Source organism: Chrysochloris asiatica, unplaced genomic scaffold, assembly GCF_000296735.1.
Source record: "Chrysochloris asiatica unplaced genomic scaffold, ChrAsi1.0 scaffold00137, whole genome shotgun sequence".
NCBI lineage: Eukaryota > Metazoa > Chordata > Mammalia > Afrosoricida > Chrysochloridae > Chrysochloris > Chrysochloris asiatica.
The window spans coordinates 6,555,548-6,570,165 of NW_006408655.1; the positions used below are offsets into that span (position 1 = coordinate 6,555,548).

General features: G+C 34.8%; 1 protein-coding gene across 1 annotated transcript in view; it reads left to right on the top strand.

Annotated features, from left to right (window-relative positions):
- Nucleotides 1-14,618, top strand: part of MLLT10 (myeloid/lymphoid or mixed-lineage leukemia (trithorax homolog, Drosophila); translocated to, 10) — a 310,713-nt gene that overhangs the window by 124,581 nt on the left and 171,514 nt on the right. The window contains exons 6-8 of the mRNA XM_006869897.1: nt 6,033-6,136; nt 8,392-8,485; nt 10,368-10,463. Of these exons, the coding sequence (XP_006869959.1) occupies nt 6,033-6,136; nt 8,392-8,485; nt 10,368-10,463 (294 nt within the window). The remainder of the gene's footprint in view (nt 1-6,032; nt 6,137-8,391; nt 8,486-10,367; nt 10,464-14,618) is intronic.

Genomic DNA, 14,618 nt, shown 5'->3' on the forward strand with positions numbered 1-14,618 from the left:
CCTTCTCTTTCTGTGTTAAATAAACACAGGAACAAAAAGCAAACAAGGAAAGTTTAAGGCCTGCTCTTGGGCTGAGTATCTGTCGCCCGCTCGGTTTTAAGTGGATACTGTCTCTTTAAATTTCAAGTAGATCTTTGCACATGCGTAGTAGAACCCTCCGAGGGTGGGGCTGGTGTATCCGCCATCTCAGGCAACCCTATAGTCACCAGAGTGGAGATACGCACACAGCAAGGGACCAACGAAAAGATACCAAAAAAAATAGACGAAAATGAATGTCTACACCTCTATCTCTGCGGCTCTGTCAGGCATCCGTGGCTACTCTGATCCTTTCCCTGCTTGGCCCTTCACAAAATGGCGGCTCCTGGAGCAGCTGAGCGTCCCGAACCATGAAGCAGTTGATTTCTTGCTTCTGCCACAAACTCCCCAGGTGTAAGTCTTCCAACCTTCTAGATATTCCTTTATATGTGGTTCTGAGTACTGGGACCATTCCCTGAGCCTCTTGGTCCTGTATTCTATGTTGTTCTCGGCAGAGCTCATCACTACACTTCCACCCGATCTGCCATCTTTTTCCTGTATAGGATTTTTAAGGTGTGCCTGGTGCACTTGAACTGCCAACCTTGTGTTCAAACCAACTTTGCAGTCCAGCGCCTTAACCCACAGTGCCACACGAGGACTCCTTCAATCCTTTAAAGGTACTTAATTATCATCCTTTTGAATTCTTTTCAGTTCCATTACTTTTTCTTCAGAATCATTTTCTGGCTTTGCATGTTGGTCTTTTGTTAAGCTGTTTCTCTGTGTTTCTTTGTGTGAGCTGAATTGTTTGTGGTCTTGGAGGAATTGTGGGGAGAAATCTCTGGGGTCTTCTACAATTCAAGGAGCTCATGAGATGGCTGTGGAAGGGATGTGACAACAGAGTTCCTGGCTCTAGATATAGTTCCTATTAGCCTTGGGCACTCAATCTGTAAGTTGATAGGACTGGTTTACAGTGTCTGTTAGGACCACAAGGAAGCTGGGGGTAGCATGACTGCTTAAATGTTGGTCTAGTTGTTCTGCTGGTTTGGTAAGTCTAGAGCTGAGCCCACCTGAATCCAGGTACTAAAGCGCACGCCAGAGTGGTGCAACCGGCTCCACCTGCTGCTGGTGTGACTCCCAACTCCTGGATGTCAGTTTTTCCACTAGAGGGGTATGAGGGTGGGAGCTAGTCCTACTTCTGATCCCTAGCCGAGCCCAGGGGACAAACAAGAGATCACATCTTTTGGGTTGCCCAAATGAATCTGCTTTACCAGCCCTTCCTCCATTGCCAAAGCTGCTCACAAGATGGTGGAGAAGTGTCTGGCCAGTTTTCATCTCTTCCCATCCCTGTGTTGGGACTCTCCTCCCAGCATGCGCTCTATTAATCTCTTAACCTTTCTTTTGAAATTCAAGGTGCTAGAATTTCTACTATGTATGTTTATTTTTGTCTCTCGTATCTTTGTTGTAGAGGGTCTGTGTAGTGAGTCTGCCTATTGTGGCCATTTTACTGGAATTAGTCCCAGTCCCATGAACCTTTTTGAAGTTCCCTTGTACTAGCCTTTAAATATAATTATTGGTTATATGCTTTGGAGCTAGTTCTGACTCATATGGACCCTGCTTAGAATTTCTGAGTCTGTAAATCTTTACGGGAGTAGAAAGCCTCATCTTTCTTTTGTGGAACTGCTGATAGTTTCAAACTGCTGTCCTTAAGGTTAGCAGCTGAACTGTAAGCACTATACTACCAGATCTCTTTTTTAATAAATGTTATTTAACTTGAATGTATCTTTCGCTGCCAATTTTAAGCTTCAAATATTTTTGTACTGAAATGAATTTTTATAATGTAGTTTATTATTGATTTTAAAAATGAGATAATTTAGAAAAGTACCTGGCCAAAACTATCTTAAAACACATAGTAAATAATGCATGATATTATTAATAGCAAAGAGCTCTAGTGCGCTGTAGGATAAAGAAAAGCTCTGGTCTGTTAACTGTGGACTTCTGGTGTGGCACTGTAGGATCAGCAATGAATTGAAACCCACAAGCTTCAGCTTCAAAACCATATATAGGGTTGCTATGAGTCGACAGCACTAAGGAGCTCTGGTAGCGTAGTGGCTACGAATCGGGCTGCGAACCTTAAGGTCAGCGGTTCGAAACTACCAGGTGCTCCACAGGAGAAAGATGAGGCTTTCTACTCCCGTAAGGATTTACACCCTCGGAAACCCTGTACAGGGTCGCTATGGGTCGGAACCGACTCGATGGCACATAACAACAACAACAATGAGTCGACAGCACTTAGCAAGTCTGTTAACTACAAGGTCAGTAGTTTAAGATGCTACCAGCTGATCTGTGGGCTAGAAATAAGATTTTCTGTTCCCACAAAGATTTATAGTTGCAGAAACCCTATATGGAGTTATTATAAGTCATAATTAATTTAATGGCAGTGGTATTATTAGTATCAATAAACTAATTTAATTAAGCAGTTGCTTATTTTCAAAAGGATTATGGTTTCTGGCATATGTTATTATTGTTAAGTGTTGTTGACTTGATTGTGACTCATAGAGACCCTGTATAGGGTTTTCTAGGCAGTGTCTGTTTGTGGGTGCAGAAAGCTTCGTAGTTCTCTTTTGGAGTGGCTGGTGGGCTCAAACCACCAACCTTGAGGTTTAGAGTCCATTGCTTATCATATAAAGCCATCGTGTTCCCTTTGGCATGTTGTACAAGGCAATAAAAATTCTGTGTTAAAAAACTAGGAACATTTTGAAAGCTTCAGTAATACATGTTCACTGTCTTATATCTTGTTAAGTGAATGGTTTATTATGGTTAAAAATAATCCTTGATATATTAATGAAAAAATATCCTATCTGCTAAGGTTAAGTGTATTTAAATTTATTTTTGGTAATTGACCTTATACATTCCTTTGTTTAGTTTTAATATTGTAATGCTTTTCTTTTTTCTTAGTTTTAAAAATATTATAGCTAATGTTTACTTGTCCTATATGTACTGGTATGTTTTTGTTCCACAATCAAGCATTTCTGTGTGAACTTGTATGTGTCTGGTTTTTGTTGTTGTTATTTTGGCAGGTTAAATTTTTTTAGTAAAGAAGTTTAAATTTTTTATATAATTTACATGATTTTATCTTTATTTTTTTTGCTTTTGATATTAGAATCTATCTCTTTTCTAATGTGTGAACATTTTCTTAGTACTTTAAAAGTTAATTTTAAAAAATGCTTGCTTTTCCTTTTAGTTTTGGGACAATTTCCAATTTCTAGAAAGGTTTCCAAAACAGTTGAGAGACGTTTTCCTCCCCCAAGCCATTTGAGAATAATTTGCCAATATAACACCTTGTCACCCCTAACTACATTAGTGTGTCTTTCCTAGAAAGAGGAACACTCTCCTTTGTAGCAAGAATTTGGCAGAAAATATCAGGAAATTAACTTTAATAAATTATTTCCATTTAGTCCACAGACCTCACTTCATTTATGTTTCCCCAGTTTTTTCCATTAATGTCTCTCATAACAGAAAGATCACAGATTGCATTGTCTTTTTGCTGTTGTTAGGTGCTATTGAGTCAGTTCCAACTCATACCCTATCCTGTGCACAACAGAGCAAAACACTGCCAGTTCCTGTGCCATCCTCACAATTGTTGTTAAGCTTAAGTCCATTATTCTTGCCACTGTGCCAATCCGCCTCATTGGGGGTTTTCCTCTTTTCACTGACCCTTCCTCTGTAATTTTGGTACAATGTCAGTATTTAGTAGACCCTGTGCCATAGTGGTGTGGTAGGATATGCTCTGGACTGCTAACCACAAGGTCGACAGTTCAAATCTACCAGCTACTTTGCAGGAGAAAGATGAAGCTGTCTGCTTTTCTAAAGATTCAGTATCAGAAACCCTATGCAGCATCACATGAGTTGGAATCAACTTGATGACAGCGGGTTTGGTTTTGATTTGGTGTTATATCTGGAGGTGGTGGTGGTGATGCTGTATCTATGGAAGGTTTTATGAAACAGAGAGCTTCTTAGTGCTTCTCTCAGGAATTTTTCCTGCCCCTTCCTCAAAGTTGAAAGGTTTTTTTCCTTTGTTCTTTCCAAACCACAGTGGGTTTTTACTTACACTTTGGAAGTGATAGGATTTGCTTTCAATCCCTCAGAGTCTTAAGGCTTTTGAGAGAAATGTTGAGGAGACTTCAGGTTTTCCCTCAGTGTTGCATGATCTCTTCCTTCATGCCTGCGCTACCCAGGGAGGTTCTTTCTGGTGTCTCCATGTCCTCAAATTTTCGCATGAATTCCCTGTGAAAATCCATGGAAAAGAACCGTGAGTAAATTTGAACCTCCTGTCTGTTGTTCTCCGTGGTTCTGTACTATCACAACAACCCACAATCAAGACTTTAGTAATTTATTAAAATTTTAGCTGATTTCATCTCAGCTGCCTGCTTGGGATCCTTAGTTTCTTCCCCTGTGCTCTGCCATTATACATAGTCTTAGCATTAAGTGATAGTCATTCTTTGGTGGAGGTGAGCATGTCTGTCCTTGAGTTCAAGTTAATTTAGGATACTTTCCTGAATTTTGCCACATAAAATGTTAGTTTTTATTCTGCTTTGTCCTTATTTTTAAATCTGCTTGATTGGACTAAGAGATGTACATTAAATTCTCCCATTGCAATCATTTGTTCCTTCTTTTAATTTGAACAGTGGTGTTCTTACTCAGTGTATGCAGGTTGGTTTTGTTGTAACTTGGGGCTTTTACCTTTTTAGGTATAAAGTGGCTTTTCAAACTGAATTCAGTCTGAGAGTCCTTGTTTAACAACAAGGAAGTAGAAATCATTTATTCAAATAGATAATAGGTTTTTTTTTAGGGTCCAGGTATATCCTTGTAAGGAGCCCTGGTTGTGCAGGGGCTAGGCATACTGACAGAGAGGTCGGTGGTTCAAACCCACCAGCCACTCTTTGGGAGAAAGATAGGTTGTCTGCTCCCATAACAATTTACAGTCTTGTAAATCAACTTTGTTATACTGCTCTGTTTTTAAGTTGTGACTTGGGTGAAAGCTTACAGAACTGACTGATTTTCTATTCAACTGTTTTACTATTTTGAAAGCATTTATTTTTATGAAGTGCATTACCTGATTATATGCAATCCACAATTCATTTTTGTACATTTAGCTTTTAATCAAATTATGTATTGTTTTTTGTGGGTGAAATGTATACACAATAAAACATTTGTGAATTTAAAATTTTTTATACGTGTAATTTAGTGATATTGATTATATTTTTATGTGCAGCCTTTATCATTTGGTAATTGTGTTCATTATACATGTATTTATAGATTGCCACTTATGTAATTCAGCCTTTTATCACATGACCAGCCATAGTTTTGAATTATTGAAAGGTGGTACTGCCTGTCAGCTATTTTTACCTGGGAAATGAACCAGATATCATTAGAAGCTGCTGGGGGTGTTTTTCGATCTGTGCCTTTTGAGGCATATCAAATCAATTTATTAGCTAAGATGTCTTCCTTCCTGCTCTAGCATGTCAGGTTGGCATTACTGAATGACAACTCTTGTGGAATCCCTTGGAAAATTTCTGTGGATAGTTGGAGTGACCTGAATCTTCCTCACTTATAAAGGGGTGCCTTTTGTTTCCCTGGGGCCAATTTCCTGTATCAAATGCCCTTAGACACACTCCAGCAGAGAGGGAAGGTAAACCTCTTTTTACACCCTTGATACAGGGATCAGTTGAATATCGAGGTTTTAAACAAAGATTTGGTAAAGTTTTTGAGTTTAAGTAAGACAGTGCCATCAAGAATGTTGCTAATACTACTTTGACCTGTGTGTTTGTTGTTTTTATTTTCTTGTTGGTATTGTTTGCAAAAGTTAGATTACTGTCAGAAAAAAAGGAACTCATTGAAGCAAAGTATATCAGATAGTAAACATGAGCTTGACTTCTGAAGATAATTGTAGAATTAAGATTCAGATTAAGCGTTTGCACAGTTTTTTATTATTTGTTTGTTTTTTTCTGTATGGTAAGACTTGCTACATTTGTGATGAACAAGGAAGAGAAAGCAAAGCAGCCACTGGTGCTTGTATGACATGTAATAAACATGGGTGTCGACAAGCATTCCATGTAACATGGTAAGTATATTCCAGCATTGTACAGAACTGAAATTGATGAATGCCTTATGTAAAAGCAAAACGTAAAGACTTAATTAGATACTCAAGTATCATTTACAGTAAATTTTATTGGGATAAGTTTTAAGTACATATGTACTTATTTATAATTAAAATGGTTCCAACAATTGAATGTAATTACTAGAATGAATTCATAATCTGTGCACTCAAGGTCTAATTTCTTATTCTTTTTCTTAAAATACTGATATTGATTGCCTACCCTTTGATTTATTATTAGGATTAAATTAGCTGATTCCATTAAATTATATAGGTAAATTGAATATGTAAGTATATTGATAATTTAGTATCTAATTAAGTCTGCTTTAACTTAGTGCAGTGCAAGTCCTTTTTTGGGTATGAGATACATACTAATTATTTTTAGTATGCTAAAAATGAAATAATTTTAAACAGTTGTTAAATAACTGAGTATGATACAAGACTGGGTAGTGTTGCATTTTATTGTACATAGGGTTTCTGTGAGTCAGAATGGACTTGACAGCACCTTATAACAACAACTATAAATGAGAGATCAAATTCATGAGATGATTTTAAACTTTAGTGTTTTGTGTGATATTTAATATATACATAAAACGTTAGATTTAAATTCTTTTTGTTCCATTACTTTTCACTGAAAAGCACAATTTATGTTTACTTTTCCTTCTGTGTTCTGACTTGAAGCATTTAGAGTTACAGAATTGTTGTTGTTGTTAAGTGCCGTCAAGTCGGTTCTGACCCATAGAGACCCTGAACAGGGTTTCCGAGGCTGTAAATCTTTATGGGAACAGAAAGCCTTATCTTTCTCCCGCGGAGCAGCTGGTAGTTTCGAACTGCTGAGCTTGTGGTTCGCAGCCCGATTCATAACCACTATGCTACTAGAGTACTCCTTAGAGTTATAGAATTAGTCCTGGGTAAATGAAATTTTCCTTCCACCAATATGCAATCTACATTGATAGACTGAGTATCATACCATTTTATTCCTTTAGAGGTAAGGGATTCAAAAGTAAAATGGAGTATTTATTAATGGGGAAGGGAGAGAGAATTTATCTTAACCTGTTGCTTCTAAGTCAGTTCCAACTCATAGTGATCCTGTAGGATAGACTAGAATGGCCATACTGGATTTCCAAGACTGTAACCTTTATGGAAATATCGTCTTGAAGAAACTTAAAGTCATATTTGGTGAAATAAAACATGCTTAATTATTCATTATGGATGAAGATGGTTGAAGAGACCATTTTAAGCTCTGAATATGAGGGTAAGTCACAAAGTATTGCTACAAAATCATAGAAACCTTTATTAAACAACAGCAACAAAATAAAAATGTGAAGCTATTGTTTCTCAACATATCCTCCATCTAGGTCTATTCACTTCTGAAGGCGGTGTTTCCATCTCTCTAACCCTTCCCTGAAGAATTCTGCGCTCTTCGATTTACACCACGTCAAATTCAGTTTTGACATCCTCGAGGGACTCACATCATGTTCCTTTGAAATGTTCTTTGAGTTTTAGGAGCAAAAAGAAGCCTGAAGGGGCAAGATCTTGGCTGTAGGGTGGATGGGGTAAGGTTTCCCAACAAAATTCTTGTAAGACAGACCCTGCTCCCTTGAAGAATGAGCAGATGCATTGTCATATGGTAAACAGTTCCTTGGCACAAGTTTCCTGTCCTGTTTCTCACCAATGCCGTTTTCAATTTTCTTAAAATTTCATCCTAATAAGCCCCCATCATCATCGTGTGTCCTTCAAGAAACTCTTATCAAGATAACCCCTTTGGCACTCCAAAACACAGTCACCATAACTTTCTCAGCTGACTTCTGTCTTGAATTTAACTTGCCTAGCAGATCACCCTTGAAACCACTGTTTTCATTAGAACTTTCATATGAAGGCACTCTAACAAGACTAAGACGAGTGTGTTACTGAGAGCACTTGTCTGAAGCCATCCATTGATTGCAAAGAAATGTTTACACAGGTTTTGTTTGGAATAAACCTGTGCATATATGAACTGGAATCCTACCAGCAATACTTTTTGACTTACTCTTGTATAAGATAAATTTAAAAAATACTAGGGACAGTTTGGAGTGAAATATATTTTATCACAGATTTTTATATTTCCTTTTTGTTTTAGGGGATAGATTTTATTTCATATCTGACAAACTTAGAAGTAAATTTATTTGTTTATATATACTATCATTTCGATTTTTATTGATACACTTGGCTTTTACTTTCAGTGCTCAGTTTGCTGGACTACTTTGCGAAGAAGAAGGAAATGGCGCAGATAACGTCCAATACTGTGGCTACTGTAAATATCATTTTAGCAAACTGGTAAGAATTTATCTTGAATTTAATATGCAAATGATAATAGTTTCAGGTACAGTAACCCTGCTTTACAAAAAAGACAAAATAGCTGTTTCTTTGAATTTTTATTTGAATTAGTTTGCTTAGCATGCTTTTTTATTAGAAATAAAAGTGTCTAGTAACTTCACAAGATGCTTGTAAAGGTGAATATTCTAAGATATTCTAATCTAAAATATGTACTTAGGAGTTTATAGTAAATGCTGTATGTTGGTTTTCTTTCAAGGAAAGAAATGGATTTGGAAAGAATTCATATTTTCAGTTATTTTTATTTTTGACATTTGATTATACACTTGTGATGGTCACTTGCTGCTTTGTCTTAATTATTTGCATCATTATTATTGCCCATTTCATTTTTTATTTCCTTTTTATTATTATATATTATGAAGCAGTAAAACTGAAATAAGGTTATTTTGTAACTTAAAGATGTTGAAAAATATATTTACAAATCACTGGTATTTTTTTCCTTTGCAATTTGTTCTCTTTGCTGTCACACAGTAGCATGGATGGTTGAGTTAGTAACATTTGATCAGCTGTTAAATACTTGTGTCTATGATCCATGAATGCTCAATATTTTTATGTCCCAAGTGTCTATTAATCAGTCTTTAATCTTAGGAATTTGTGATAAGAAAGTTTAAACTTTGTTTTTCTTGAGAGTCTTGTTTTTATCATTGTTACTTTTTCTTATAAATAGGCCTGCTTGCCTCCCTCACTCCTGCCTCTGCCTCTTCCCTTCCCTTCTTTCTTTCCTTTTTAAAAATATACATAATATTAGAGGGCCCTGTCTCATGAAATGAGCAACTCATGCCTCAAGTGTTTTAGTTCTTGCATATGAAATACTTAAGAGTATGTGTATTTGCTGATGGTTTTGACTTAAATTTTATTAGCTGACAAAGAATATTGAAGTGTTTTCAGAGAAGACTTGAGATTCTAAACTGAACACTTTGCTTCCTGATGTTAAAAGCATATTGGAATGTTCATTTTCTAAATGAGGGGTGATAGAAATAAAATACAGAAATAATGAGAAATGGATTTTCAAGTTTGTGTAAATAGAACTTTTCTCATTGCTAGTTATTGACAGATTGGTAATCCCATTTGCTAGTTTGGACAAAAAAAAATCTGGTAATAGGATTGTATAGCTCTATATTTGCATGATAATTTTAGCATCTTTTATAGTAGTTTTTGTCTAAATCAATTAGTTATATACCACAAAGTTTTAAGCACTCCAAATACTGTCATGTTCATACTTTCATTGTATATTTGCATAAGGATTGTAAACACAAATGTGTGCAATGCTTTTAGTAATGTTTTGAAAAATGCATGGGCCTGTTACTGACACTTGCTTTAATTTTTTTCTTAGTGAATTGTAGAGAGACCAGTTTTTTAGAAAATATGCCTTTAGTACTAAAATTAAGAGACTAAAAGGCTTCCTGCTTTTCCTAGTGGCATGAAGTAACTCTTCAATATATTTTCTGTTTTTCTAGTCTTGGCATCCTTATTCAAGATGGCATTCTTTCTTGGTTGATACTTACTGTTTTTAATTTAAAGCAGATATTGAAACATTATAGTAGCCTATTTGAAAATAAAAAATCTATTTTCACACATTTTAAGAAATGTACAGAAATATGGCATTAATGTTACATTTAGATGTAGATTTTCCTTTATAATTAGATACATTGGATAATTGAATGTTATGTTAGCTAGATTTTATAGATTGAAATAGAGACTTTTTTTTCCCTTTCTGAAACATTTAAAAATATTTCACACTTAATTGGTTTAAGCCTAACAAAAAGATTTTTTTTGAAAAATTTTATATACATATACATATATGTATATATATTTTCTTTTTTAGAAAAAGAGCAAACGGGGATCTAATAGGTCATATGATCAAAGTTTAAGTGATTCTTCCTCTCACTCTCAGGATAAACATCATGAGAAAGAGAAAAAAGTAAGTGGATTTGTTGTTGCTAAATATGTAGCACATCTACTTAAAAGATTTTTTTTCTTCCTTTTTTAGTGAAAATTTCGTAAGTGAATGAAGGCATTGAAATATGAAACAATTTTAAGTTTATATTATTAAGTCAAGGATAAATTGTTGTTGTTAAGTGCCAGCAAGTCAGTTCTGACTTGTAGTGACCCCTGTATAGGGTTTCTGAAAAGTAACTGGTGGGTTTGAACTGCCAATCTTGTGGTTAGCAGTCCAATGTTTATCCTACAGCACCACACACACACAAATGCCATATTTGGGAATGTGGTTCTACCCATTTTAACTGAAAATTTGAAATACAACTTTATTGAAAGCATGAAAGGAATTTCTTGCATGTGTTACTATGGTCATCTTGAAAATTTTTTAGTGACTTCTGCAGTGGTTTGTTGCTATGTATTTTAAACAGTTCCTTAACATGTAAGTAAATATCTCATGAGCCTTTTCTTCTCTAATAGGACAGTTTTAAAGTTCTGTTTATTCAAGGTTCCACCCCCCATGGTACCAATGATAAATTATTTTTTCTGATGGAAAAATGTCACACCATTTGTTGAGACTATTTTTGTCTTTTAATTAGAACATTTAAAAGCTTGCTTAAATACTAATCTGGCTTCTTCTGACTTGCTTCTTTTCTGCTTCCATTTTTACTTGCTTTAAGGACTATGATTAATTTTTAATAAGCTAAAAATAGATGCTGGAGACTCACTCATAGTTTATCATTCTTTAACAACATATTGCCAGTATAGGAGAAGGATACTACTATGAAGTAAGTTTTAAAGAAGCACAGATATTAAAGCACAAAATATTTTAAAGAATATTTTCAAATTCACAAGAATGTTATTCTTAAGCAGTTGGTTTAAGCTAGTTTTGAAAATATTTCTGCAGGTAAACTAGACACCTAAAGTTTTTACTTTTGTGAATAATTAGGATTTCAAAAGGTTATTGAAATACCAAAGTTAGTTATTCTAAAACATTTTCCGTTTTAATGTATGTGTATGCCTTTTTATCAAAGTAAACATTTAAAAAACAAGTAATTTTGAGATTAAATTTTTGAATGAGTAAAATAATAAGTGTTCAACTTTAGTGGCTCTTACTGCCAATGTATCTTTTTATAGATCTTAAGCAGCAAGTATACATACTCATCTTGATTTTATCAGTGATGTGGTTTTGTGATAAAGCAATAATAAGGATTCTTTCTTGTCAGTTGTATTTGGATTATTGATGGAAAATGGCAGATTGTACTTTCAGCTAGAGGTACCATGAGATTTTATTTAAACTTTCTGGACCATGAAATAGGCTTCATAGGTAGGCTAATTACAGATGGTGCAGAGGAAAATTTCACCATTGATGATCTTCTGTTTTGCCATTTCATGAGCTTTATCTTTTTAAAAGAAGTGTTCACTAAAAAATACATTATTTTTTTTACCTTTCCTGTCATTTGCAGATAACCGAATGGGTGTTATAAAGCATCTTACTCTTTCCTCCCTCATCTCTTAAGATTTTAACATCCATAGGTTTGTCTTGGGGGAGGGAAGGGGTAAGCTTAGAATGTTCATAAAATGTTGCATTGAAAAATAAAACTCGTCATTCATTCAGACTTTACATATTTTTTGCCTTAAGTATGAATTCAATTTTGCATTTTAAAAGTTCTTTTCTGGTTGTTGACTGCTAAGTTCAAAAAGTATTTTACTTAGTCAAACTTGTTTAGCTTTAAATTTTAGAAGTTAGTATTTTCAATAATGTGCAAATGTGTTGTTGTGAAGTGTCATCAAGTCGATTTGTACTCATTGTGACACCCTGTATTGTTGTGCTGTTTTTTTTTTTTCTTAAACCCAACCCATTTTCTTTATTTCAGAAAACAATCTTAATAGTGCCACAATTAACATATCAAATACTAAAATGAAGAAGATAAATATTAAAAATTAAATACTTTAATAGGTACAGGTCAAGTCACATCATCTTTTTCTTTCTTCAGGGAATTTTGTTAAATTTAATGTAATTTATTCATTTAATCCAAATTTTCAAATTTGTTTGCATACATTAAAAAAATTCAATTTCCTTATGTTTTAACATCTTTAGGATCTAAGTGATCATATGTCCCTCATTCCTGAGACTGCTACTCTTCACCTTTTATTGTCTCATTATCTGACACTTTCAATTTAAAAAGATAGTACAATAATCTGCTCCCGAACTGTTTTGCGCATTAAGGATGTGCTTCTGGGAATAGCAAGTTTCAAGACTTGAGACAAGAGTAACACTGCCTGTGATGGCTAAGGTTAATCTGTTAAGTTGCTGGGCCATAGTTGTTTGTCAGGTGTATAATGATGTAACTTGACAGTTATCCAGTGATGAAATTTTTAAGTTATGTAATGATATAGTTAACCTCTGTTTTGTGATCTGATAAGGTTATTACCTATTTTCACATGACACCGATTTTTGTTAACAGTCTTTGGGACCTGTTCATGTGAATAAGTGAAGAACGAGTATATTGCTTTTGTATTTTCTGATCAGTGTTATTTTTATTCGAAGCTTGCTAAAAAAGAAAGCTTTAGAACTAGGTTATTTGTTTTGAATGCATCTGCTACAAAAGACCTCTTCAAGATGTTAAAAAACAAAGATGTCACATTGAGAACAAAGTTATCCCAGACCCAAATGATGTCATTTTCTGTTGCCTTATATGCATGCAAAGGCTGGACAATAAATAAAGATGACCAAAGAAGAATTGATGCCTTTGAATTACGTTGTGCAGATTGAATATATTCTGGATCCCCACCCCCAGCCCCCTAAAAAAAGGCCAGAATGCTCCTTAGAATTGAAGATAGTGAGATTTTTGTCTAGTGTATTTTGGACATGTTTTTAAGAGCGACCAATCCTTGGAAAACGATATCATGCTTGGGAAAGTAGAGGATCAGTGAAAAAAAGAAGCCCCTCAAAGATGGATTGACACAGTGGCAGCAACAAAGGACTCAAACATTAATGATTGTGAGGATGGTGCAGGACCAAGCATGGTTTCATTTTCTTGTACATAGGATGGATATGAGTAGGGACTGATTCAATGACATCTAGCGAAAATAGTCTTTGACTTTAAAGTGACTACTTTGATCATTTACATTTAATACCATTATTGATTAAGAAAGCAAAACAAAACTGAACTTTCTATTGAATTACTTCCAACCACCAACCTTTTTTATATTTTTGCTTAATAGCCATGCATCAACATCACTGCACCACAAGGGCTCCTTTTATATTAGACTTATATTTAAATTTAAATCTTGACATTTGATACCTTTTAATTCCATTCCTTTTTTTCTTTTTCTCTATTTACTACTTTCATTTGGATTGCTTAATATTTTTATTCAATTTAATCTGCTTTGTTGACTTGTAAACGGTAACTTTTATTATTTTAATGGTTACTTTATTCTTTATTGTGTATGTGGTAACAGAATGGTGAATTTCCAAAGATGAAGTTGTTGTTGTTAAGTGCAATCGAGTCGACTCCAACTTATAACGACCCTATACAGGGTCTCTGAGGAGCAGCTGGTGGGTCCGAACTACTGACCTGGTGATTCATTTTCTAGTGTGATCCTACAGAGCCATACCAAGAGTTCAAAGATATTCCAGATGTAATGTATCTGCTTGTTATTCAACCCTTGTAACTTCTGAATGTATGATCTTATAAGACAAAAGGAACTTTGCAGGTGTGACAATTGTCTTGTATTATTTATGTGTGCCCAATCTAATTACATGACCCCTTAAAAGTAGAGACCCATTCTAGAGTGTAGTCAGAGCTGTATTGGGTTTTTACGGAGCAGCTGGTAGGTTTGAACCACTGACCTTGAAGCTAGCAGTCCATTGCCTATCTCACAGTGCCAAACTAGGATTTCAGTGTGTAAATAGTTTGTAAATTTTACTTTTAGCATATTTAAGGTTAGTAGTATTTGTTTTCTTGTTAAGCTTAAAGTCCATTTGTGCATTTTGTTTTTTAATAATTGGGATTTACTTATTGTAAAGGATGTACGATAAGCATATTTTAAATTTATTATTAGTGTTTTATTGGACTTGTTTGCTTGCTTTGGGAATGCATGAGGTTACGTGATAATATAATTTAAAAGAATGAGT